We start from the raw sequence: 25352 nt of genomic DNA, 5'->3' as shown, positions 1-25352 counted from the left end.
CCCAAATGTCACTAGAGCCAAGGCTACACAGGTACCCCCCAGCTAAGCATTTTTTTAATCATAGGTCACTATTCACAAAGATCACACATTTTTTTTTCCTATCAGGAGGCTTCAAGATATTGTTTGGAATTTTGGAGTTTGAAGTACATGTTATCCTTGTGGGACTCTGTAAACTCTCATGCCGGTGCGAATAGCAATTAGCAGAACGACACGGAAAGCGTTCGATGTTCGGGAGTAAAGCCTAAGATTGCATACGTGCTGACCTGGCAATGCAGCTTGTACTTATCTACCCTAGAACAGTGGTGCTTAGATTTCAGTGAGAACCAGAATAACCCCCCTGGAGTGTATGTTAAAGCACACGCTGCCGGGTCCCACCCCAGAGTTCCTGAGTCACTAGTTTTGGGGATGGGACCATAAACTTTGCAGCTCTAACAAGTTCCAATTTCCCGGGGCGGTACTGATGCCAGTGGTCCTAGAACCACACTCAAAGGACCACAGAGTGATTCTTGGACATGTACATAGGAAGACATGCACAAAATTTTTCAAAAACACTGTTCCCGACAGTCCCAAGCTAGAAACAACTCAAATCTCCATCAATAGTCCAATGGGGGAAATTAACCATGGTATATTCATACCAGAAGACAGTGCACAGGAATCAAAATGAGTGACCTACAGCCACCTGCCTCAACAGGATGAATTTCAGAAATGTCGATGAATGAAATAAATGAGGCAAGAAAGAATACTTAGAGCGTGATTCCATCTGTGTGAAGTCGAAAGCAGGAAAAAGGAACTATATTCTTTATAAATGGATACATAGATAGTAAAACTGTAAAGAAAAGCAGATGATTATTAGATTATTATTATTATTATTATTATTATTATTATTATTATTAGATATAGATTATTAGATGACTGATCAGAGCAATGATTACCCTGGGTGAGGGGGAGGTAGGCACACAGGAGACTTGGGTACAGGGAATAGTCTACCTCTGAACTTGACTGTTGGTTGTGTGGGAGTTGGCCTCCTCAATATTATTTAAACTGTATATTTATATTTATACACATCTTTACGTATTTTACATCTTCCAATTAAAAAGAAGTTTAAGGAATTCCTTCTATCTTAAAAGAAAATGTCCCCTATCCTATATGTATTGTGGTTCTTTGACAACTCGCTTGAATTTTAGCATCTGCCCGCTGGTTATAAAAACCAAGTCTCTTAAGCTTTACTATTTGGTTTAGTTATTCTTCTGGGTCAACTAATAAAAAATGAAGGAATGATAGAATTTTTTAAGGACATATACTCTTGTTACAGTCAAATACATGTGGTGATGTGAACTAGTGAATAAAGTGTTACAAAGTAAAAGCCTGTTTGGAGAATGGATTTGAATCTTGGGTTGTTAGTATGTTTATTGTGGTACAGGTATAATAAGTTATGGGAGGCCATATCGTTAATCATCTTTTAGACACTGGAGATAAGAACATACCTGTAATGAAAGAGACTGATGGCTCTCTACCACATTACAACTGACTTACTTAAATTTCCCCTATACAAATCTCACGACCGCAAAGGTAAAGACTCTTAGGAACGATTTCTATCTTGTGGGAGGAGACTCATTTTTGAAATATTTCTTTGCTTTTTGAAAGAGGACGGATCGGATGTGTCTGTCGACTACCGTGTGATGTCTTTTGCCTCCAAAAATTCAGAGAGAAGGAGTTGGGAACATCTGTAGCCCCGAGAGGATCCCAGGAACGCTCGTTTCTGTTTAAGAATGTGCATGCTGTCTTTTCCTGATATCAGAGTCTTGCTTTTAAATTTTATTGGAGAGTGTCTGAGTCTCTCTCTGCACTACACTTTTTAGTGTGTCCTGTAAGAGAACAATTCGTAATCCCCCTTTTAAACATAAGGTTCTTGGGGCGCCTGGGTGGCGCAGTCGGTTAAGCGTCCGACTTCAGCCAGGTCACGATCTCGCGGTCCGGGAGTTCGAGCCCCGCGTCGGGCTCTGGGCTGATGATGGCTCGGAGCCTGGAGCCTGTTTCCGATTCTGTGTCTCCCTCTCTCTCTGCCCCTCCCCCGTTCATGCTCTGTCTCTCTCTGTCCCAAAAATAAATAAATGTCGAAAAAAAAAAATTTTAAACATAAGGTTCTTCACGGCACGGGCTACACTTCCCTTATTTGATGGTAGTGCGGATTTCCAATTTGCACCTCCCGCGTGTTCAATTGATGGTTGCGTAATCCTGAAATGCATTCTTGCCGTGACATCCCAGGAATCCGACTGCAGCTGCCTACTGATATGAGCGGTGTCTTTATTATTTGGCGAGCGAGCCAGATGTGCAAGTACGTTTGTTGTGAGGACAAGACGCTAAAAGGATATTATGCCTTACTGATGATAGTGAAAAATTAGAAATGACCCAACGGTCCCTGGGTGGGGGAATGGCTAATTAAATTATGGCACAGCTACGCTATGGAATACGATGCAAGCACCAAAAAGAAAGTAGAGCTGAATTTATGCACATGTGTCGGGGTCCCCCTGAAGCCCTTTAGATGCGTCGTTTCATTTAGTTCACACATTTTACAGAGGAGGACAATGAGACTTGTCCACAGTCACACAGTTAGTAGATGGTGCAGCAATAGCTTGTCTGAGTTCTCTGGACCTCTAGATTCATTTCCTTATCCAGTTACACTCTACCAGCTTATAAATGTCAGAATAATATGTACTGTTGACTTTCCTCTCCTGGACGTTTGATTCCAGATGACATTGGTTTGCGTAAACGTGAAGAATAGAAGAGACTCATGTAATAGTAATAGCAAACATATCTAAGTGTCACCACTAAGTTAATTCTGAAGGAGGTAAGTTTCCTGTACTTTCCATGATTGAAACAAAATTTAGGAGCGTACATCAAGATTCTGGCTGTGCGTACTGCCCGCGTCAGGGATTTTCATGTGTTTTCAGAGCCATTACTCTGTTTAAAATGCCATATTATAAGTGAAGTAAGCAAGAAGTCATGCTTTTGCTCAAATGTAGTCACTGATAGTGTAAGATGTCACATGTATAGCTTGTGTTTACAATTTGTCATTCTTTTAATATTTGCAGATGGGCAGAAGAGAAAGAAATCTTTGAGAAAGAAACTGGATTCACTAGGAAAGGAGAAAAACAAAGACCGAGGTAAAGGACAGAAGGAACCACAGCGGATGCGTCCTCCGTGGAGCATAATGGTTGAATTTGGTGGGGTTTTTGAATTGCATAGATTTATGCAGTTCAACTCTATTATGTAAACTGGCTTTCTACAACAGAATGTCATTAAAGCCTGTTTTGGTCTACTCTTTTGTGTTTGAGTGGCCCTGTACTGAGTTGATGAATTCAACTGGTTTGAGCAAAGTGTGACCTCGGCCAAGTTTATGGTTCCAATTATGATGCTGGCCAATCAGCAACGCATAAGAGGAACCTGGGTTGAGTAGCCATGGACAGCATCTCTAACGCTAACCAGCTGTCTGGCAAGGCCAGATAGTTAGGCAGGGCTAGTTGAATGAGAAAAAGTTTGGATTTGCCTACCATGACTACTGGAAAGAAACAGTCTCATCCTCATGAGCTACTGGAGATGGGCCATTCTCCGCATTTCTGTGTTAGATCACAGCAGGCTTATGTTTTGCCCTATATGTTTTGGGGATTGTTGACTGTCTTCATACTGTTCTGTGTCCCTTCTGTGTCTATTTAGGGAGCTGACACATTAGCCACTCTTTGAGAGGTATTTGTGGTCATTTTTAACTAATATTCACTGAGCCTGCCTAATGGGCACCTGGGCCCCATTAGCACAGTACAACTTTCTGTGGCTTGTTTGTATGGGCCCATATGAAATGACCGCGGAAGAGTGCCGTCGTATGAATGTATTTCCATTTTATGTGACACAATGAATGAGTGTTGAGTGAGGAGACCCATATGTCTCACCTCGGAGTTCTTTTCTATAATGATTGAATTTCTGCTTGAAAAGATCCCAGACTCTCCACCCATGTCTTGAACTGTGCCTAAAGTGTCACGACATTTGGTTCTTTGGACTCAAAGGAGATTTGAAAAGTCCTAAAGAATGGAGAATCAATGTTTTACTTCCCTTAGAGCGGGATTTCTCAACCTGGGTCTACTGACGTTTTAGGCTGGATCATTCTTTGTTATGGAGGCTGTCCTGTCCATTGCGTGAGACGCTCAGCGGCATCTCTGGCCCCTACCACTAGATGCCAGTAGCACCGCCCCCCACCAGGATGTCTCCAGACATTTCAAATGTTTACCTCACGCTGGAGAAAAGGAGATGAAAATATGAGTGATTCCCTACCTCTGGCTGCACAGTAGAATAAAACTGTGTGCACCCTTTAAAATGCCCAGTGCCCAGACCCCCACCCCAGAAAGTATAATTCCACCGGTCTGTAAGGGTACCGGACAGGAGGGCTTCGATAAACTATGAATGTGCGGCTTCTAACATGCGAATTCCGGTCCATACTGACTAGCATACTCACCAGGGCACATCGTGTCACAGCAGAATCTGCTGCTGGTATAATCAGGGCAAAGGGCCTTAATTCTTGTCCAGCTACCTATCGCAGTCTGATAAGTTGTGTTCTTTTTAATCGGTTCATATGCTCTTACCCTTATTTTTCAATGGCTATTAGTAACCAGGATAGCTTTTTTAAACTCGAGGTTTTGCTTCTTCTGTTCTTGCCACTGATGACCTTTGCCTCACTAGATTAGAGTAATTCTCAGTGTTTATAAAGTGAATTAATGGGACCACACAGACTTGCATTAGGAATGTGTACCTTTAAAGTTGGTTTATTCTAGGATGATGATATGAATACTAGGATTTGAATACTCAGAATGCAGACTTTCAAGTGATTCTTCACGAGTGCCCATTCAGGCTAGACTGAGCAGAATGAGCATTTTCTGCGGGAGACGACTGAGTTCCCTCAACAGAGGGAGATGTGTGTGTGTGCTTCCTTATATTCCAGAACAACAGGAAGCAAGGATGTGAATGAGCAGAAAAGGAAGGGCCAGGGGAAGTAATTGACCAATATGTACTGAGCCATTATACATTTTGCAGACCAAATCGTACTTAGGAATTACATAGGCCCGGTGAAAATTTGGCGGAGTTCTATAAGGCTGCCCAGGGAGCTGGCTGGGAAAAGGCAGGCAAGTCCTGGTGCTCCAAAGACGCATCAGGGCGCCTAGGTGGCTCAGTCGGTGAAGCGTCAGACTCTTGGTTTCAGCTCAGGTCATGATCTCACGGTTTCGTGGGTTCGAGCCCCACGTCGGGCTCTGCGCTGGCAGCTAGCCTGCTTGGGATTCTCTCTCTCCCTCTCTCTCTCTCTCTGCCCTTCCCCCACTTGCGCTGTCTCTGTCTCTCTCAAAATAAATGAATAAACTTAAAAAAATATTAAAAAAAAAAAAGAAAAGACACATCGCCCATCCAACTAAAGGGAGAAATATTAGGCTTCATGGCAAAAGAGGGTTTTTTTTTTTCTCTTTTAAAGTAGCTCTTAATTAAATGGCATGTTTTCTGAACAACCTGGGGACCAGAGCGTGAGGGGGTAGCATGTAGGTCTTACATGGTGGTAATGGTTCACATGATTTTCTTCCACTTGAATATTAACATTGGGGTTCCTAACAGCTGCACATGTGGAAAATGATAATCATTTGAATCCAAGAGTGAAAGAAGGAAAACAGGAAACTCTAAGTGACCTCTTGGGTTAGGTCATCTAAAAATAAATAGGGGCAGCTTTTTAGAATCGAATTGCTCTCCCAATAAAGAGTGATTCATTAAGTGTTGGATATGCTGCTAGATTAATTGATTCAATCAGAATGAATTACGTCCTGCATTTTATTTAATTGCCTGGACATGAAACACAGCAGATCGTGTGACACTGCTGTGTCCCTCCTGCCCATATGACTTTTGAATTCCATATGGAAACTAATTCAAGATTGATGCTGGGTCGGAAAACATATTTTCATACAGAATGCTTCCCCAGTCCTTAATTTCTCTTAGTTAAATTACTTGGCAACCCAAAAGCATTTTTTAGACTTTCAGAACTTCAGAAAGTTTCTTTCTTGTGTCAAGAAAGAAATCATTTGGGGGAAAAGGATTTTAAAATAGCTACTTTGTTCCAGTTAATGTGGTTCCTAATCAGAGCACAGGGGGAGTAGGTTTTTTTGTGGCCTAAGTCTGCGAGGCAGGTCCCCTCTCCACAGGATATTTTCAGATTATGCCGTATATTTATGGATATAAAATCTGGCGATAATTTAGGCGTGGCACCTTTCTTTGTGCCAAACTGGTATCACGCCAAGTAGAAAAATCAAGTATCGGTTATCACCACGTGGCACTTCGCGAAGGGAACGCACGAGACGCTGTCTTTGAGTGCTGTTGCCAGAACTGAGAGAACCAGAGGTCGGGGCGGGGGCAGTGGTGGTGGTCGCAGGGCAGAGTAAGAAGGGGCCACCTCGCACGGGACCGTGTGGGCCCCAGCACAATGTTTGGTCTGCATGCCGAGAACACTGAGGCGCCATCAAAGCGTATGAAGGAGAAGGGACATCTTAATGGTGTGCTTAAACAGATTGCCACACTGCAGTGTAACACGTGAACTTGGGATGGGAGTAGGACACGAGTGGAGGGAGGAAGCCTGAATCTAGAGGCGGAATCACTTCTGGTGAGGACATGGTCCAGGGTGGGACCGAGCGAGTGGTTGGACAAGGTGGCAGGAAGGAAAAAGTAAGAGGAGAGGAGAAGGTCGGGAGATGTGAGGACGGAGAATTAGATGGGCCCTTTAGGTAGACATCCAAGCCACCAACAGTGAGGGTAGATCAGGGGTCTGACCACGAGTCACAGTCAGTGACAATAGAAGAGAGCCGCGAGCAGGAGGCAAGCGGAACCTCGCACAGGCAGGCTTCTGCCACATGGCGGGAAGGCACAGATACGGAAGTGGCAGTTGGGAGCCAAGGTTCACCGGGCGGGAAAGTTCACAGTTGCTACTAACGAACCCAGCAGGGAAGGCAGTGTTCCTAGCAAACACATACTGTAGATTAGAACATGACACACACTGTCCCTGGCCCCAGAACAGTGAGTCTTGGGAAATGTCCATCTGGTTTTAAAAACCTATTATCAGCTGTATTAGCCACTATCAACACTGAGTCTCTAGGGTTTTCCCCCCTAAGAGAAGCGTTTTGAATCCACAGACGAGCATGTGCACCCAACATTTTATTTACAACCGACGAAGGTTTTGCTCAATAGATTTGTGATGAGTCCTCAATTTGACAATAGCCACATTTGGAGAAGCAGAAATATTCAAAAATCCTGCTTAGAATTTTCCAGGGACTGTAGACACTGTGACACAAGTTTAGAGCATGGAGAGGCCTCCTTCCTGAAGCTTGTAAGGGTTCTCAAGAGACAATGACAAGAAACCAGAGACTACATTAAAACTCTGTCACTGAGAGGATAAATAAACTCAGCCAGGAAAGAAAGCCTGTTAGGGAAAAATAAAACTCTGTTAGAGGATCAGCTCTTGAGTAAGAATAAAAGAGAAATAAAAATGGAGAGGCTTGTATTCCATCTGTTTAATTGGTATTCAATTATTCCAATTTGCAAGCAGGGTGACAGAGGTTTGGACATTAAAAACGATGGATACCAAAGGAAACCATTTTTCTAGGGATATCAGCAACTCTAAACGAGTCTGGTTGGTTTTCCTTATGTGGAAAAACTGGCTAAGAGAGGAGTCCGTAGCCCCATCTTTGAGATAGAGAGAACAACCTGGGGAGGGGCAGAGAGAGGAGACAGAGGATCCGAAGCAGGCTCCGTGCCGACAGCAGAGAGCCCCATGCGGAGCTCGAACTCACAAGCTGTGAGATCCTGACCTGAGCCTAAGTCGGCCACTTGACCAACTGAGACACCCGGGCGCCCCTCCCCGGTTGTTTTGAAGTAAGACGATTTGGTTATTCCCATACACAAGACAGCGCTGATTTACGCGATAAATCCTGGCGTGCACAGCCAGTGGTCTGGTATTTTCCCCTTTGCTTTCTAATTTTGCTAGTTGGTGGACGTGGCCTTTTATCAATAGTGAGCATTGCGTCTTGCTGCACTTGTCTACATCAGTCACTCAAAAACATGCCTAATTTTTTGTGTGTTATCATATGCCACCTAGTTTGTTGAGAATGATGGAGAATGGTAAAAACATCCTCTGAAAATCCCCAAATGGTGACGTTTTGATTTTTCGCTTTAAAACAGATTCATGTTTTGATGGAACCAAGGGTGCAGGCTTCTCAAGTACCATTTCTGCTTTTTTTAGATAATTTTTTTGTTTATTTATTTATTTCGAAAAGGAGGGAGAGAGAGAGAGCAAGCAAGGGAGAGGCAGAGAGAGAGGGAGAGAGAGAATCCCAAGCAGGCTCCGATCTTTCAGTGTGGATCTCGATGTGGGGCTTGAACTCACAAACTGTGAGATCATGACCTGAGCCGAAGTCAAGAGTCCCAGGTTCAGCCCACCGAGCCACCTAGGCACCCCCCATTTCTGCTTTTGATGTAGACTTGGTCATTAGCCCCGTGATGTTAAAAATCACTGGCTATAGATCAAGGAAGAAAACCTTCCAAAGCCTCTTTCCACCTGATTTAATGTTAGCTTTTCCTTTCAAAGAACAAACAAGTCTTACAACTGTTTTCTCTTGATCATTCTGGTTTTATTCGTAGGGGTTATAAAAACAAGGGAGAGCCTAGACTCCAATATTCCGCTGCTAGGAGATGTAATTTTGACTCTAAAAGAAATAATGCATTTAACTTAATTATTAATGCTTTTTGGCATAAATCTAAAATATTGCCAGTAAAATGCCTGGCCCTAAGGATTCGTGTGCTTACAACAGACACACATACATATGGATTTACTACCGTGATCCAGAAAACAACCGTGTGTACATCTCCAAATAAAGCCGTAGATCTCTGCATTATGCTCCTTCCCCCCCAAATTGTCCTTATGAGAGGATTTAACACGTTGTATCCTGGGCCCGTCACTGGTCAGTTAGCGATGAGAGCCCACTTGTGCGTGTGGCCAGCAGAAAGGCTGGAGCATAGATCATAAGAGTGACAGCCCCAGCCAGCAACTGGAGGCAGAATGTGGGGACAAGGAACACAAAGGGAAGAGAGAAGACTTGCTCCCGAGCTGTTCCGCCCCCTCTCGGGTTCTCATTTTGCCTACTGGCTCGTTTACGGGGAACCTCAAAGTAGATCCACTTAATTGAACTTCAGTCTTTGCTTCCGTGCATCTCTGCTTTATAGCACGTGGCAGACACACCTCTGTAGCTATTTACATATCTGACCCCCTCCCCGACTCTGAATCCTTCAAGAGCAAGGACCAGACCTTTTGTTAGCCTTACACTCCCTGCTGAATAAATGGATACATGCAGCCTTTTCATGCCTTGTATGTTCCGGGGGCTCTGGAGACCCATAAATCGAAGAACAAAAGGTCTGGTCCTTTAAATTTTTTTTTAATGTTTATTTATTTTTGGCATGAGCGGGGAAGGGGCAGAGAGAGAGGGAGACACAGAATCCGAAGCAGGCCCCAGGCTCCGAGCTGTTAGCACGGAGCCTGATGGGGGGCTCGAACCCACAAACCGTGAGATCATGACCTGAGCTGAAGTCAGACGCTTAACCGACTGAGCCACCCAGGTGCCCCAAAGTTTTTGCCTTTAAAACATACTTGAGATATGTTGGCAGTGGGGTGGGGCGGCCGGGGGGGGGGAGGGGGGAAGACCAGAGGCCTAGATTTCTAAAACCATACTGGCCTGCTTGATAGAAATAGAAATGTTGGCCACTCTGATAAATACAAAAGCCACCTCTGTATTTTGATTGATGAATCAGTTCTTCGAGAAACAGGCATTCGAATATGTCTGCTCTTAGGTCTAAAACACGAGTGAGGGCCTTCCCTGGTCCGGTCATGGCTGAAAGTGAATGTTTGTTTTTTGGTTCCAGAATTCATCCCACAGGCATTTGGAATGCCCTTATCCCAGGTCATTGCAAATGACCGGGCCTATAAACTCAAGCAGGACTCACAGAGGGACGAACAAAAGGATGCGTCCGATTTCGTGGCTTCCCTCCTCCCATTTGGAAATAAAAGACAAAACAAAGAACTCTCAAGCAGTAACTCATCTCTCAGCTCCACCTCGGAAACACCAAATGAGTCAACGTCCCCGAACACCCCAGAACCGGCTCCTCGGGCCAGGAGGAGGGTGAGTTGGCCGGTGCTTTCTCTGACACCACTGCTGAAACAACCAGAGCGTTATTCTTGGAGTCTTTGCTCATGTGAAAACTGGAAATGTAGTCCAGGTATCTGTCAACGGCCCCACTCGGGGACAATTTGCGCTGGCCGTAGGGCACCGGGCGCACCCTTGGAGCCTTTTCCTGACCCCTCTCAGAGCTGTGGGGGGGCCCTTCCTTGGTTACCCGTGTGCCCCATGAGATCCTGAACATTCCACAGTGTCACTGTTGACCGTGCTCTAGTGTGATCTGCTGCTGTACTACCGGACTTGCCCTTGAGACTGTGGGGCTTGGGGGCAGGGCCAGGTGTTCTGGTTACTCTCTTGGTCTCTAGTCCAAGAACCCACTTGGCCCAGTGGCTTGGCTACCAGTCTTCAGAAACAATGAGATTCTGTTTCATCAATGGAACTTTTTTCACTATACATATATATATATATATAGAGAGAGAGAGAACATATGTCCTCTCCAATCAGTACTGTAACAACAGGGTGCCATTTATTAATTGGCAGCTGTGTTCTAGGCACTGTGCTGTTGTTTGGGGCTTCAAACTTCATGTTTCGATCCAGGGAAGCTGAGTGTCCAGGCCAACCGGTTGGTGATTGGCTGGGTCCGTTGATAAGCATCTCTAGAATTCCCTGGGTCACCGGTCACCGGGAGGTCTCCCCTTTTCCTCTTGCCTGGAGACCCCAAACGTGCGCCACCCCCAGCCACTCACTGCTGCCCTCGGTAAAAGCCCCAACACTCCCCACTTAAAATCCACGTTCGAGACCTCTCCAAGATCAAGGGGGTGCCTGGGCCTTTGCTGTTCTCAAGGCTCCAGCTACGTTTGCAGATGAGGCAATGACACCATTGCCGTTCTCCCAGCTTTATCACTGTCTCTCGGATTGCATGTTGGGTGGCAGTAACACCTGAGCTCCACGTTGGAACTTTCGGGGAATCTGGGGCCCCGGCAACGGGCCTGCCCGATGCCCTCTCCTCTGTCCAGGCCTTGCCGGGACACCGGCTGCGGACTCCTTCCTCTGTGCTTCATCGAAGGCCGGGGGGCTGTACCGACGTGGCTGGTGTGCTACTCCCTTATGCTCAGCCCTCACCCTTCCCAACATGGTGGCCCTCCTCCCACCCGCCAGCACCCCATCTCCGCCAAAGGCTCTCTCTGATGGCCAGAGGCACCCACCCATGCAGATGACAGGCTGCAAGTGCCGAGACGTCAACGTCGCCTCCCTGCCCCTACCGGGAGTTGCCCTTAATCAATGACTCTTGAGGCTTGTGGTATAAATAGCCCAGCTCACTCGCTCCCTAGCATGGTTACCTCTGAGATGCTTGACCTCCATGGTCTCCCGGTCGTCCCCAGGGCCTGGGGCACGAGCTGCCCCCGGGCTCGTCATAGGCTTAGTGGCGCTTCTCATCCACCGCCCTCCCTTCCCGCTCTCATTTCCTCACCCCTGCAGCCATCTCCGGGAACCACTTCCCTGATAAAGCCCTTTATGCCATTTCTGGGGGGACACAACGCTAAGACCATCCCATGGAATCCAGTTTTAAAACTCTACCCCCTAGAGTCATTGTTGCGATCTTCTTTTTACTCCCAAGGCTCCTCTCACTTGACCTCATTCGTCGAGTATGTGACTCTTCGCTTGTTCCAAGGCATGAAGTGTCTTCCATTTGCACTCTTTGTTCACGGCTGTGTATAATTTGCAGGGTGCGATGTCAGTGGATTCTATCACAGATCTTGACGACAGTCAGTCTCGACTACTAGAAGCTTTACAACTCTCCTTGCCTGCGGAGGCTCATAGTAAAAAAGAGAAAGCCAGAGATAAGAAACTGAGTCTGAATCCCATTTACAGACAGGTCCCCAGGCTGGTGGACAGCTGCTGTCAGCATCTAGAAAAACACGGTAAGCAGACTTGTCTGTCAGTGATCATGTATGAGAGACTTTCATTTATTCAAGCGTCTTGGATTTAAGCGCCCACGTTCAGCGCTTTAGTCGTCTGATCAGACTCTGGGCTGACGTTTCCTTACAGATCTGAGTGTGTGCCTAAAAGGGTACTGGGCTAAACAAGGTTGTGGGGGACAAAAATCAACTTGACAGTGTTGAGGCCGCCCAACGCCCAGTGGTCCTCAGAAGTGAACCTGGAGGCCAAGTATCTTAGGGGAGGCCAAGATCTGTTGGGCTGGGTCTGTCCCCAAGCCTCCCTTCAAACAGAGCACAGCCACTTTTATCTTTTTCGTGCATTGAGGTTACTAACAAGGCTTCCTTAAAAAAAAATAAGAGTCCGGCTTCAAACAAGCAAACAAAGAAACAAACAAACAAAAAGATTTGCAAACCATTCCTTACATGAATAGAAAATACATGGTTTTGGGCAACAGCTTTCTATATGGCTATTTGTGTTTTTGTGGGAAGATGTCCACTTCAAATCCTTCACAATGACCCTTTTGGCAACTCAACTCCAGGTAATATGTTGACTTAAAAACAATATAGCCCTCTTCAAAAATTTTTCTGAAATGTAGGCTTTTGGCCCATTGAACTGCCATCTCCATAATCTGAATGTGTTTCCTGTAGTGTTCACATGCGTTTTGTGGACATGAGATAAGTTCACTGTTTCCAGTAAAACTGGGACTTTATAAAAAAATTATTAAGGGGATTTCTAAATGTCTTAATCACTAGGTAACATATGGATGACTTAATAAAACTGATACATATTGAAGCTTTCTTTGTCTATACAGAATTTTTATATGTACGTGTGTGTGTGTGTGTGTGTGTGTGTGTGTGTGTGTGTCCGTATGTCTCTTCTCCTGGGAAGGTAAGCTGGAGGTCAAGGAAAATTTCTTAGTCATTTTGAATTCCCAGCACTTACTATCACGGTTAATACAATGTAGGTGTCCAATAAATATTACTTGCGTGGAATTATTTTTAAAAATAGCTTAGCAACTAAAGAATTCAGTACAGCAAATATGCAAATTCAGCCAAAATTTCACTAGGAGGTAGAAAAAGCGACTCATACTTTTATAATTATAGTTTTCACCTGTAAAAAGCATCGAGAGTGAACTGTAAGCATTTTAAAGAGTCCTAAGTGAGAATTGTACTCCAATCATTTAAAATCTAGGGCCAGGTTGAGTAACGGCTTATGTGAAAGAAAGAAAACTTTGTTTTTCTATTTTGTTTTTTAAAATAAATTGTCATGAATTATAATTTGAAAAATAGCCTTTCCTTTAAGCTTACTAAAAAACTGGACAGGGCTTCCTTTTTTGGAATAGTTAACATGCAGCGTAGGGCCTAAAAGAGACAAGATTATCCTGGGTGATCTCTCAAGGCCCTGATTCCGTTTCTGGTTTCCATGGTGTTTAGCTCCAGAAAAGAGACGTGTTCAGATGCAAACGGATATTAATCTTGGTCCCTTAAAACCAATGAAAAAAAGAGCAAACCATAAACACGATTCTTTCATAAGACTCTATCTGCCAGTTTGGGAAATGGGTAGCAGAGAGTATGATCCACTTTAGCCTTATAAACTTTTGTCAAAGATCTATTCATTCCCTCCGAAATTGGGCTTGGACAATGACCTTGACTCCATCCATGTCTGTGTGCGCCACCCTTTCCCTTGCGCCCAGATGCTTTCTATACTATATGCTCAGACGTCACTCCTCATCGGGGAAATACAAATCAAAACCACACTGAGATACCACCTCACGCCGGTCAGAGTGGCTAAAATGAACAAATCAGGAGACTACAGATGCTGGCGAGGATGTGGAGAAACGGGAACCCTCTTGCACTGTTGGTGGGAATGCAAACTGGTGCAGCCGCTCTGGAAAACAGTGTGGAGGTTCCTCAGAAAATTAAAAATAGACCTACCCTATGACCCAGCAATAGCACTGCTAGGAATTGACCCAGGGGATACAGGAGTGCTGATGCATAGGGGCACTCGTAGCCCAATGTTTATAACAGCGCTTTCAACAATAGCCAAATTATGGAAAGAGCCTAAATGTCCATCAACTGACGAATGGATAAAGAAATTGTGGTTTATATACACAATGGAATACTACTTGACAATGAGAAAGAATGAAATCTGGCCATTTGCAACAACATGGATGGAACTGGAAGGTATTATGCTAAGTGAAATCAGTCAGTCAGAGAAAGACAGATACCATATGTTTTCACTCATATGTGGATCCTGAGAAACCCAACAGAAGACCAGGGGGGAGGAGAAGGGGGAAAAAAAAGTTACAGAGAGGGAAGGAGGCAAACCATAAGAGACTCTTAAATACTGAGAATAAACTGAGGGTTGATGGGGGTTGGGGGGGAGGGGAAAGTGGGTGATGGGCATTGAGGAGGGCACCTGTTGGGGCTGTATGGAAACCAATTTGACAATAAATTTCGTATCAAAAAAAAAAAAAAAAAGAATTCCCTAAGCATCCTCAATTTCCCAGAAGCACAGCTTTCAAAACAATGACAACAACAAAAACACAGACAGTATAATGGAGACTCAAGTGCTATTACCTTTCTGGGATTTAGGCTGATTTTGAGGCTTACCATGCCTGCCCTCTTTACTTGATACTTCCTAAGCCTGAGGTCCAGGTGCTCTGGGTCAAGTTTCCATTCTAGTTTCTGATGAAAAGGAGAGAAAGGTGATCATGTCGATTTCTGGGACAGGCCCCAGCAAAGTCACGGTCCTTTGCCAGATCTATGCCTTTTTTGATGTACACCTGTTTTTTCAGTGACTACCTTAAGTCGGGGTTACTAAATGCCTAGACTGCATGTTTTCTTTGAAGGAGAGTCACGGCATAGCTTGTGTCAGAGAATGGCATTGACTGCCTGCAAGCTGCCATTTGCTCTACCGATAAGTAAGCAAACAAACAAATATTTTAGAAACTTAAATCAGATTATAATCAATTGAGGTACATAGGAATTCTGGCACTTGATCAGTAACTAGTCATTTTTTAAAATTACAGTCATTTTTGCCAAGTGAAAAAGTACTATAATTGAGGAAATAATGTCATGGAAATGGGCATTTCTGAAGAGTCTGGAGGGATTCAACCAAATGAATAGTCCCGCTTGTGTAGAAAATGCCCTTATGTGATATTTCTGTAGAAATTTCAGCTATTCAGAAGCCATCAGAAAATCGGAGAGCAAATGCAGCCAAAACGAACATTTGCTAACACCTGCTATTATATTAAGGTTTTCTATTTTGCACAAAGGAGACTCATCCCATTCAATCAGGGTCTGTTTCTCTCTTTATAACGGCAGATGCCAGATGTGATTCTAAGCCCTTTATATGCATTAATTAATTGAATCGTTGCATAACTTTTCAGGTGGATATTTATACTCCTTTTGCAGATGTGAAATTTAATTCTGGCGTGATTCTAAATAGCTCAATTACCCTGTTTTTAAGCTCACAGAGAGGTAGGAACAATAAATTAAGCTAGGGGTTGGACTCACTTAGGAGGCAGACACACCGACAGAAGCGACAAAGAAGGTACAGGAGTCTTTTGCAAACAGACGCAGAGCAAAATCCCACCAAGGGCACAAAGATGTGATGATGCAAATCAGCAATAATTGGCCTCTCACCATGATTCTCTCAAATTAGTCTGGAAATTCAGGATACCATTTATAAGATATAGAACTGATAAATGGGATGTATGGATTCATAATTATATTTATAAATGGATTTGTAATTATAGATGCTATCTCTTCTAACTAAAAAACCCTGGAAAACCAACCAAAAAGGGCTTATACCTAATGCATCATGTGGCAAGACCATAAAATATGTCTACAAAAAGATACCCCTTTCCTATGTAAGAGCAATAATCAGTTAGATACCATCACAATAAAATAATTCACTCATACTAATACCAAAAATATACCCAGAATATCTGTAATAAGAAGCCAAGAAAGTTCTGTAAAGAAAACGGCAAAGCTCTACCAACAAATCTAAAACGTGACTTAAGCAAATTAAGATGTTTACTTTGCTTCTGGATGAAAGAAATAATGTTATAAAGATTGAAATTCTTTCCAATGTAATTATACGTTGTACTAGTCAGAACCTTTTCAGTGGCAAGAGAGAGGAACCCAGATAAAACTCGATCAGGCAAAGCACCACCACCCCCCTCCCCCAATCCTATTTACATATGGAAGTCTCAGTATTGTATCTAAACTCAGGCACAACTGGATCCAGGAATCAAATGATGGCATGAGAGCACGAGCCTGTTTGGTGGCTTTCCTCTCAGACCAACTCTCTTCACGTGGCTGCCAAATGTCCATTGGCAGCTCCGAACCCACCATCGCCCTCATAACTGATGATCCCAAATGAAGAGAAAATGAGCCACCAATGAAAAAAATAAATGGAGATGGAGATCAGCAGTGCTGGTGATTAATGGCTTGCATAGGAAAAGGAGAGCTGTTCAGACATTCTGTGCCCCTGAAGTACATGATACTTCTTAGGGAGTACTCCTGCCCCCCAGAATCAAACCTGAAGCGACAAAAACTCTGGCTCAGCTATGTAAAAAGAACACACACGCGCACGCACGCACACACCGAGTAAAGGCTGGACAGAAATAAGCCAAAATATTCATTGTGGTTATTTCTGCATCCGTTATTTTGAGAAGTACATTACCTTTTACCTTTTTCTGCACTTTCTAGATTTTCGTTGATAAGTGCTTGTGTTCGTTGTAATCAGTGAAACAAGAAATATCTAGTTTTACAACTGAGGGAGAGCTAAAAATTCGTATAGACTTTATGTTTAAGTAATCGTTCCGAATAACAAAGAAAAGGTCACTTTTTTCATATGGAGAAGATGTGGAAATACACACTATCACGTGACAAATTTTTCATCACACAAACGTTTAACATGGCACGCCCCTGGTGCCTGCAGAGTTAAGCTGGAGGTGCCCGCAGACCATAGAGTGGGATGAAGAACCGTTAGTGCATGCGATTGTGCTGTTACTGCTCTGTGAGTTGCAGCTGGGTGCTGGCATCCTATTCTGGGTCTACGGTGATTTCCTCCAGAGTTTCGAGCCGTAAAACCGGACTGTTGATTTTGTTTGCTTCTTTGCAGGCCTCCAGACAGTGGGGATATTCCGAGTTGGAAGCTCAAAAAAGAGAGTGAGACAAGTAAGTGAAAAGGCAAGACCGCGTTGTACGTTTCACATGACTTTCAAATGAATTACCTCATGCAAAGTTCAAGCGTATGCAAATTCATTTCTCAATATCTCTGCGGTATCCTCCCACCAATTAGAGTATAATTGACTCCCAAGAGGTAAAAGGCTCAGAAAGGTTGTGATAGAGTGAGGCTCCAACACTTGAAAGCAAAACATTTGGATGTGTCCATGGCACATACAACCAAGCAAAACTAATTCATAAACATCTTGTGGAAATGATAAAAGCAGGAGATCCAGAGAGCACCTAAAACAGTAAGTGATGATAAGCAGAAGACTCTTGTATAGTACTTGTTTTTACTAAAATGCAATATGAATAATGCCATTGACATTCTCTTCATATAAGATGCTATTTTTGATGGTTGTACCTTCTCAAAAATAAACAGTTCTTAGTAAGTTTCCGTGAAACCCTCGATCCCCAATTCATTTTGCACGTGGGGACCGCACGCACCCCTTGGTTTCCTTCAGCGCTGTGCCACATTCCCTCAACAGAAGGGGGACTGTCAGGAATCGATGCCTATGATCAGGAAGGCATTTGTGCTCCTGATGGCTTCCCAAAGAGGCAAAAGCCATCCTTTGAAAAAGGAATTCATTTGTTGGCCAAGAGAAAATTAAAATGTTAAGTCTCCTCTCTTGGTTCCGACAGAAAGAAGGAACTCAGCAACTCAGAAATGGAGGCAACGGAAAGTAATTTTTAATTGATGAAGCCGAATAAGTATTTGTTCATATTAATAAAACTAACTGAAATAAATGCCTCTTTTTTTTTTGTCAAAACAAAAGGGGCTTCCGAAAGGAGTATTGTCTCTATTTTCCATAGTCACACAAGAGACTATTGAACAGCTTTTAACATTTCACAACAGGACTTGCAAGAAGGAAGATGGTATAGTAACATTTTGGGGCCGCTCACCTATGCGGACCTGGAGAACACTTTCAAAACATTACCTTATTGACTCCACCCACCAGCTCTGAGAGGAGCCCCTTCCTTCACCCACTTCCTTTGAGGCTTAGAGAGACTAAGAAACTTAATTCAAGATCACACAGTTTGATCTGTGCTCAATTCAAGATCGGTGTTAAACCCAAGATCACACAATTTGGATTAAGCTCTTTCCGAGGTCCGTTCTTTCTGCACGTGCGTGCGCTCAGGAAGGAAACGTGACGTGTTTAAATGATCGCAAGTAGGAGTGATACCAGTGGAAGCCTTTGTCGTTCTGGCAGCCTGCTGCGCACTAATGACAACTTGGCTGGAATCGATGAGCAATTCGGGACACTAACGCGCGTTCTGCTCGGGTGGAGAGGAGGCTGGTGTCAGAAATGGTTCCTCAGTTCTATCTGGATCCATCAAAGGGGAAAAACCTCTGCAGGGAGATTCATCTAAGGATTATCCAATAACAATATAATTGTGGTTATTTAGACTTAGATTCTAGTGTGAAATATGCCTTAACTCCGCATTTTATTTTGAACATCACGTCTTAGCGCCCTGCATTTTTTACTGAGAACGGTTGTCACAATATTAAGAGCTCATTAATCATTTGGGGGATTACCAGTTTATCGCCAGACTCTGTATCAGTCTGAGAGCTGAGGGTGGAAAAGGACGTTGCCTCTTTATTCCCTACCGTGCTTTGAGAGCCTGTACCGAGGCCTGGTACATGGGAAATTGAACGGATGAATGAATGATTGAACAAATAGATTCTTATGGAAGCTCACTGCATAGAGGTGATTCACGAACTCACAAAATTGTTTCCACAGGAGGAAACAGTACATAAGGGAAGTTAGGCTGTCGGTCATGGAAGTAGGGTGTAGGGTTATGACTCCCTTCCTCTCGCTATTGGGTTTTCCTGTTGTTGTAAATGCTAATAAACCGAGTATAATGATGAAGGCAGGAAATCCCTTTGGGAATTGTTAATGAGGCTACTCTGACATCCCGAAGGCACATTTTGTTTAGTAATTGTCATCTTTCAAGCCTTAGTCACAAACGGCTTATGAGGGTTTTTTCATTTCGTTGTTTGCAAGAAAAAAAAAAAAAACCCTTGCTTTCTTGTTGAGTATTTCTGTAAAAGGTCAAAATTCCAACCTAGTAGGATTGCTGACACACAAAACTGCTGTGCAATCGGTTCGTTCCTCCCTCCCACATTTACTGTTGACCTAACCCCTTAGCTCTTCCTCCCAACCTTCTGGATGGTGTTATCAAGCTTTTCTGCCTGCATCATTAACTTCAAACCTACAGATACTTTTATTTAATAATGCATGTAAATATATATATATTCTTTATTATTATTATTAATGCATTATGTATATATGTAGTGTGCATATATGTATATATGTAGTATGCATATATGTATATATTGTATATATGTATATATGTATATGTATACATATATGTATGTATATGTGTATATATGTATATATGTGCATATATATGTGTGTGTGTGTGTGTATATATATATATATTCATGACTGGATGCATAGACTTTGTCGATCAAGGTGACATGTTTTCTTCTCCTTTCCTGTGTCTGCATAAGCCTAATACCACATACTGCATGTCACAGCACTTCCTTTTTTTATGTTGCTGGACACTGAACATTGAGGTATGGTGTTATAAGGCTGCCACTTGAACCATTATTTTTCCAGTTACGTGAGGAATTTGACCGCGGGGTCGATGTCTCTCTGGAGGAAGAACACAGCGTTCATGATGTGGCTGCCCTGTTGAAGGAGTTCCTGAGGGACATGCCGGACCCCCTTCTCACCAGGGAGCTGTACACGGCCTTCATCAATACTCTCTGTGCGTAATACACACATTTGCAGGAATGTGTCCCGGGAGTCCTGGGATGTCGAACTCACTCATCAAACCGTGTGCATGCGTTTCCCAGTACCTCCTTTTGTTCTTATTTATTGGTCTCTAATGAGTGGGCTATTTGGGGGAATTTTGTGAGATTTCCCCTGGGGACAGTTAGCAAGAAGAAAGTTGCGATAGAACAAAGAAGAATTTGGGATGCTTTCAAATGACCCCAGCTCAGTAGAGAGTGCTATATATTGATGCTTTGAAGTAACAGCAAGAGTTCCCGTTGAGTCTGTGCCTAAAAATGAGTTCGCATGACTGGTAGGAGGAAGGAGGGAGCCACAGAAACCCAGAGTGAGAAAAGGCAGCAGGCGACATTCCAGGGAAAGCAGGATGGCATAGTCCAGTGCCGGAATTTTCAATATGGCTGCCCCGGGGCTATAGATGCAGATCCCGTGGAGGCGTAAAGGAAGGGAGGGAGGAGGGACAGGCCAGAGCTGTGTCAGCCTCCATACATTTCTTCCTCCAACGCTACCATTAAAATAGGATCACGAAAGAGAGAGAAGACAGTCATTGTGCCGTGTCTTGGCTACTGCCAACAAAAAGGCAATTCCTTGTGCATTGCTCGACGGAAAAGGGCCTCACATCTGCTATAAACTCAACATGGCGAGTGTTCACCGATTCCCAGTCATCATTAATAAATATTTACTGAAAACGAGAGACTGCGATCCCCAAAGTAAATGATGGGTAATGCCAGGGGAAGGAGGGAGAAGAAAGTAAGCGAAATTAAGTTATCTTTCTACCATGGACTAGAATGCTTTCTCTCGATGTTGCAGCTCCCTGGGTCTGGTTTATCTTCACGGCCTTCATAGAACCTCGTGCTAAATTGCTAAGCCAGGGCTCCCATTGGGTGGAGTGGAATGTGACTTGCCTTGCTAATCCCTTTCGGAAAGCCGTCAGGAGGGGCCCCTTCTCCGAGCCCCAATGGTGGGAGCTCCCCCTTTAACTGACTTAGAATGCCTCCTTTTGCCTTGCTTAGTGTTGGAGCCAGAGGAACAACTGGGTACCTTGCAGCTTCTCATCTACCTTCTACCTCCCTGCAACTGCGACACGCTCCACCGACTCCTCCAGTTCCTCTCCATGGTGGCCAGGCACGCCAACGACAACGTCAGCAAAGATGGGCAAGAGGTAGGCACCCCACCCCCCCGCCGCCGCCCTGCATGCTGGGACTCGTCCTTTGTCCCCTTGCAGAAGAGTGGGCATCAGTTCGGTTAAGTGTTTCACCTGGAGGAAAGGACGCCTGCCCTTTCCTGCCCTAGCTGTCCATGTTGAACGAGAACTAGTGTTTTCTCCGGCGGGACAGTTCCTAAGAGCGCACGGGCCCTTGACCTCCTGTGTTTCAAGACGGCTTCCAAACGAGGCTGTCATTTTCCCTGCCGGTGCTTTGCTCAAGACCTTGAATCTCCGTTGGTGTGAAGAAGACAAACAAATGAGCTACGGAGGGGCTTAGGATCATGAACAACACGGAGTCATGGGGATGGGGGAAGATTGCTGTCTTTGTAATTAATTCGATCTGCTTCTTTCACTTGAAGCCCAAATATGAGGCCACGTTATTCTTCCGGTTTGTCCCTCAAGCTCCCATCTGCCCGATAGTTACAAGTCTGGTGTCCTTTCTCTCCTTAAACCGTCCCGCCAAGACAGGCCGGCTCAATGCAACGGAGGGTCAGTCCTGCTTCCAAACCAGGTGAAGGAACTGCACGGTCCTGTGGGCCCTTTTGGGATGTTCTTGTTGAGCCCGGTCCCCACTCGGGCCCTAGTGTGACCCCACCCTCTGCCCATTTGAAGTCCTGGGCTCTGGTTCTCTTTGGTCACACTCATATGCTTCGAGGTGTTTTTTGGTTTCACCCTTGGGCAAAGGAGATGCCGGCTTCAATTTCAGGTGACCATTTAGCCAGCATCCTGTTTAATCTTGACCTTACCAAGAGATCTGTTTCCCTGTTGGATACCATGCCGTCATACTTCTTGACCTTGGATTCCTCAGGTGATCTCAGACCCTTTACCACGCTGACACTCGTTACAAATCAGATGAGAAGAGGCCAAAGGCATTCCAAATTTATTTAAACACAGAAACTTTTCTCTTCAATCCTTGTTAAGCAGAACTCAGCTCTATCATGGATTCTGTTCTGTTTGTCAAATTTCTTTGCTAAAAATCATGGAGGTATGTGTGTATATATATATATATATATATACATATATATATATAAACATATATATGTTTTCACTTTAATCCAGAACGACAATTTTGCAGTTCTTATCTTCAACCCTCCAGTTGGCATAAGGACAGAACTTTCCTGAGTTAGCCATTTATCTCTATAGTAGTGATAGTTAGTGAACCCTCTGCTGACTTCAGGCTTCATAATATGGCACTGACACCTGATTTCAGCAGACACAGCTCTTCTGGGGATATGCTGTAATTCCCATAATTGTTAAGTAGTTATATTACCCGTCTGGGTGTCGTCCTTTATCAGCTCCTGATGTAACAGAAACCGTAGACTCCTCTGCCTAATCATTGGGTAGAGGCAGGACCCTGTCTGTGTGATTAAGGAGGCAGCGAGGAAAGCAGAAAGTCCAATTGAAGTCACTCTCACGTTTTTTAGAATTCATTTTCAGACGCTCCGTCCAAAGGCGGAACAGGCCTCCATTACTTATGCCCGAAAGAAGAAAATACTCCTAGACAGGTCCCAATGAAACTTAGCATGTTTCCATTGATGTATCTCCCACCTCGTGCTGGCTGTGCTCCAGGGGCTCCATACGTTACAGCGCATCCTCCCCTACGCAAGACAGAAATAGTTGCCTCTGTGTTTCAGAGGTAGAAACCGGGGCCTAGAGGGGCTAAGTAACTTACCTCGTGGCCCACAGGGAGCTCCACTTACGGCTGTGCGCGTTGCTTACTTGTGCATTTCACAACTCTGGGGGAGGGCACCGTGCACCCCACAGTCGCTGTGGATTTGCAGAGTTAGTAAGACAATAGCCCAGAAGGTGGCACGAAAATATCTTGAGGAAGGGGCTCCTTCTTCCAATTCACGCAAAGTTGTCATATTGAAGAGGGGGCGGGGCGGTCCAGTGACTAGTAGTTACAGCGGTGGCTCAAACCCAAAGTGGTCTAGCTTACTAAGAGCAGAAATCTAGAATAGAAATTAGGAAAAACCCTCCCCTGGGAGTCTAGTTCAACGTCTTCCAGCTCCCGTGCGACTGATGTTTGGGAGCAGGGAATTGTTGTAGGGGCTACCCTGTGAATTCTGGAATGCTTAGTAGCATCTCTGGCCTCGGCCCACCTGATGCCGGTAGCAGCTCCCCGCCATGCCCCAGGTGTGACCAACCGAAAGCATCTCTAGACATTACCAAGGATCCTGTGGGAGCCGGGAGAGGGGGGAAAAGTCACCCCTGGTTGAGAACACTCGGTAGCTTTTATAACTAAGTGACCATGTGTTCTTGGAGAAATCTATTAACCTTCCTAAACCCGAGTTCTGAGCTTTGGGGATAAAATTTCTTCAACCGGCACCGCACAGCGGTTGAGAAGAGTGGTTTACTCTAAGGAATATGCAGATATCCCAGTAACAGCAAGGTTGTACACGGAGTCAAGAGTTTGCAAGGGTTTCTAGACACCCTTGGCCTAAACCTTGAATCAAAACGAAGGGCTAGGAATCAAACGTTAAAGCAGCAGGGGAAATATGAGGAGAGTGTTGTTTCTGTGAATTGGTTCGAAGTCGTGGGAAAACAGGTGGCCCACGCAGCCATCTTGGATTCGAGTAAAGGCCATAGAGTGGGAAGGTCCTGGTGAGGTTTGAGGGGAAATTGGGCTGTGTTTGTAGAGTGCTGAATGCCTTTGTAAGGGAATAGGTGCTTAATTCTTTTAAGCCCTGAATCTCTGGAAGGATTCCACTAAGGTAGTATCACCCACGCTGTAGATTGGTTACAAGCAGGGAGAGAGCAAGTGGGGCGGCTTTTGTATAAATGGCAATATGGAAACCAGCAGTTCACGTTGTAAATGTCTCCATGTAACAGTGGCCTTGGCATTTGAATCGCGTACGTCCTGAGCACCTATCTGAGTTCCTCTAAACGAGTGAGTGTTGTTCAGCAATTTTCGTATTACTCTTCCTCGGATGCTGTGGCCTCTGGGAGGTGGCAGAGGCAAGGACACAAGGCAAAGAGAGAATTAGGGAATGCAGTGAGGACTCACTCCGGAGCTGCAGAGAAAAAGTGGCATGCGTGGTCCAGAAAAGTTAAGAGGGGCATCACCGAGGAGACTGAGTTTAAACCGCGCATCAGCAGGCGTGTAGGGATCGAATGTCAGCTCCGCTCAGGGATGGGAATTAGCGAAAAACCCCTCTGGTCGAAGTAGGAGCGGACGGAGAGGAACTAGAGAGAGGTTGTTGGCTTAATGTTTGGTGGTAGAGAATACAGGCCGAGCGCAGTGGAGGGAGGCAAAAATCAAACTGTAAACTACCGTCAAGAAACAAAGCAGTTTTCGACTTTTCCTCTTCCCTGTTTGGTGGTTTGGGTTAGGTGCGTTATCTATTTGTTGGATAGTTGTTATGGCTCGGAGCATGAAGAAGGGGGGCCAGCACATCTAGCAGCTTGGAGGCTCACACAGGGTCTAGCCAGCGCCTTGCCACATGAACTTGTTTCTGTAAAACAGAGGAAGAGGGAAACGTACAGAGTTGGGTGGGGGAGGTCATTTTTCTCCTCGATAAAATGAACATAATATTTCCTTTCGAACTGGCACCTAAAATTTACTGCATCCCTAACTGCTAGGATCTTACAGATTTTGAAAAGACGGACCTGGGGAAAATTGTTGGCTCGTCTGTCAGTGCTTTCCTTGGGGAAAAGAATGATATTTTAGCAAATCAGGGTGTTTAGCTATCAGTGTTTGCTTTGTCTCATTCCGTTTTGTTTACTATCTGCTTTGCTCCTTGGGGGAGAAGAGAAATTCCCAAATGTACGAAAGATTTCATTTATTTTAGAAAGAATAGTGCAGGAACATAACTGAGACCTCTTGAGCCGTGGGTTCCCAGGTTGTCCAGGAACCCTCCGGCATCGCACGGAAAATGTGGTATAACCATGCACCGTTTGGGTGAGAGAGTCCATGGCTGGCCTCATTTCT

General features: G+C 44.5%; 1 protein-coding gene across 1 annotated transcript in view; it reads left to right on the top strand.

Annotated features, from left to right (window-relative positions):
- Nucleotides 1-25352, top strand: part of ARHGAP6 (Rho GTPase activating protein 6) — a 233223-nt gene that overhangs the window by 174264 nt on the left and 33607 nt on the right. The window contains exons 3-8 of the mRNA XM_043570261.1: nucleotides 3093-3164; nucleotides 9985-10241; nucleotides 11965-12160; nucleotides 17313-17368; nucleotides 20041-20191; nucleotides 21228-21376. Coding sequence (XP_043426196.1) covers nucleotides 3093-3164; nucleotides 9985-10241; nucleotides 11965-12160; nucleotides 17313-17368; nucleotides 20041-20191; nucleotides 21228-21376 — 881 coding nt within the window. The remainder of the gene's footprint in view (nucleotides 1-3092; nucleotides 3165-9984; nucleotides 10242-11964; nucleotides 12161-17312; nucleotides 17369-20040; nucleotides 20192-21227; nucleotides 21377-25352) is intronic.

The sequence above is a fragment of the Prionailurus bengalensis genome, chromosome X, assembly GCF_016509475.1.
Source record: "Prionailurus bengalensis isolate Pbe53 chromosome X, Fcat_Pben_1.1_paternal_pri, whole genome shotgun sequence".
Taxonomy (NCBI): Eukaryota; Metazoa; Chordata; class Mammalia; order Carnivora; family Felidae; genus Prionailurus; species Prionailurus bengalensis.
Note: the sequence above shows the minus strand (reverse complement) of the source record. Positions and strands in the feature narration are given on the sequence as shown.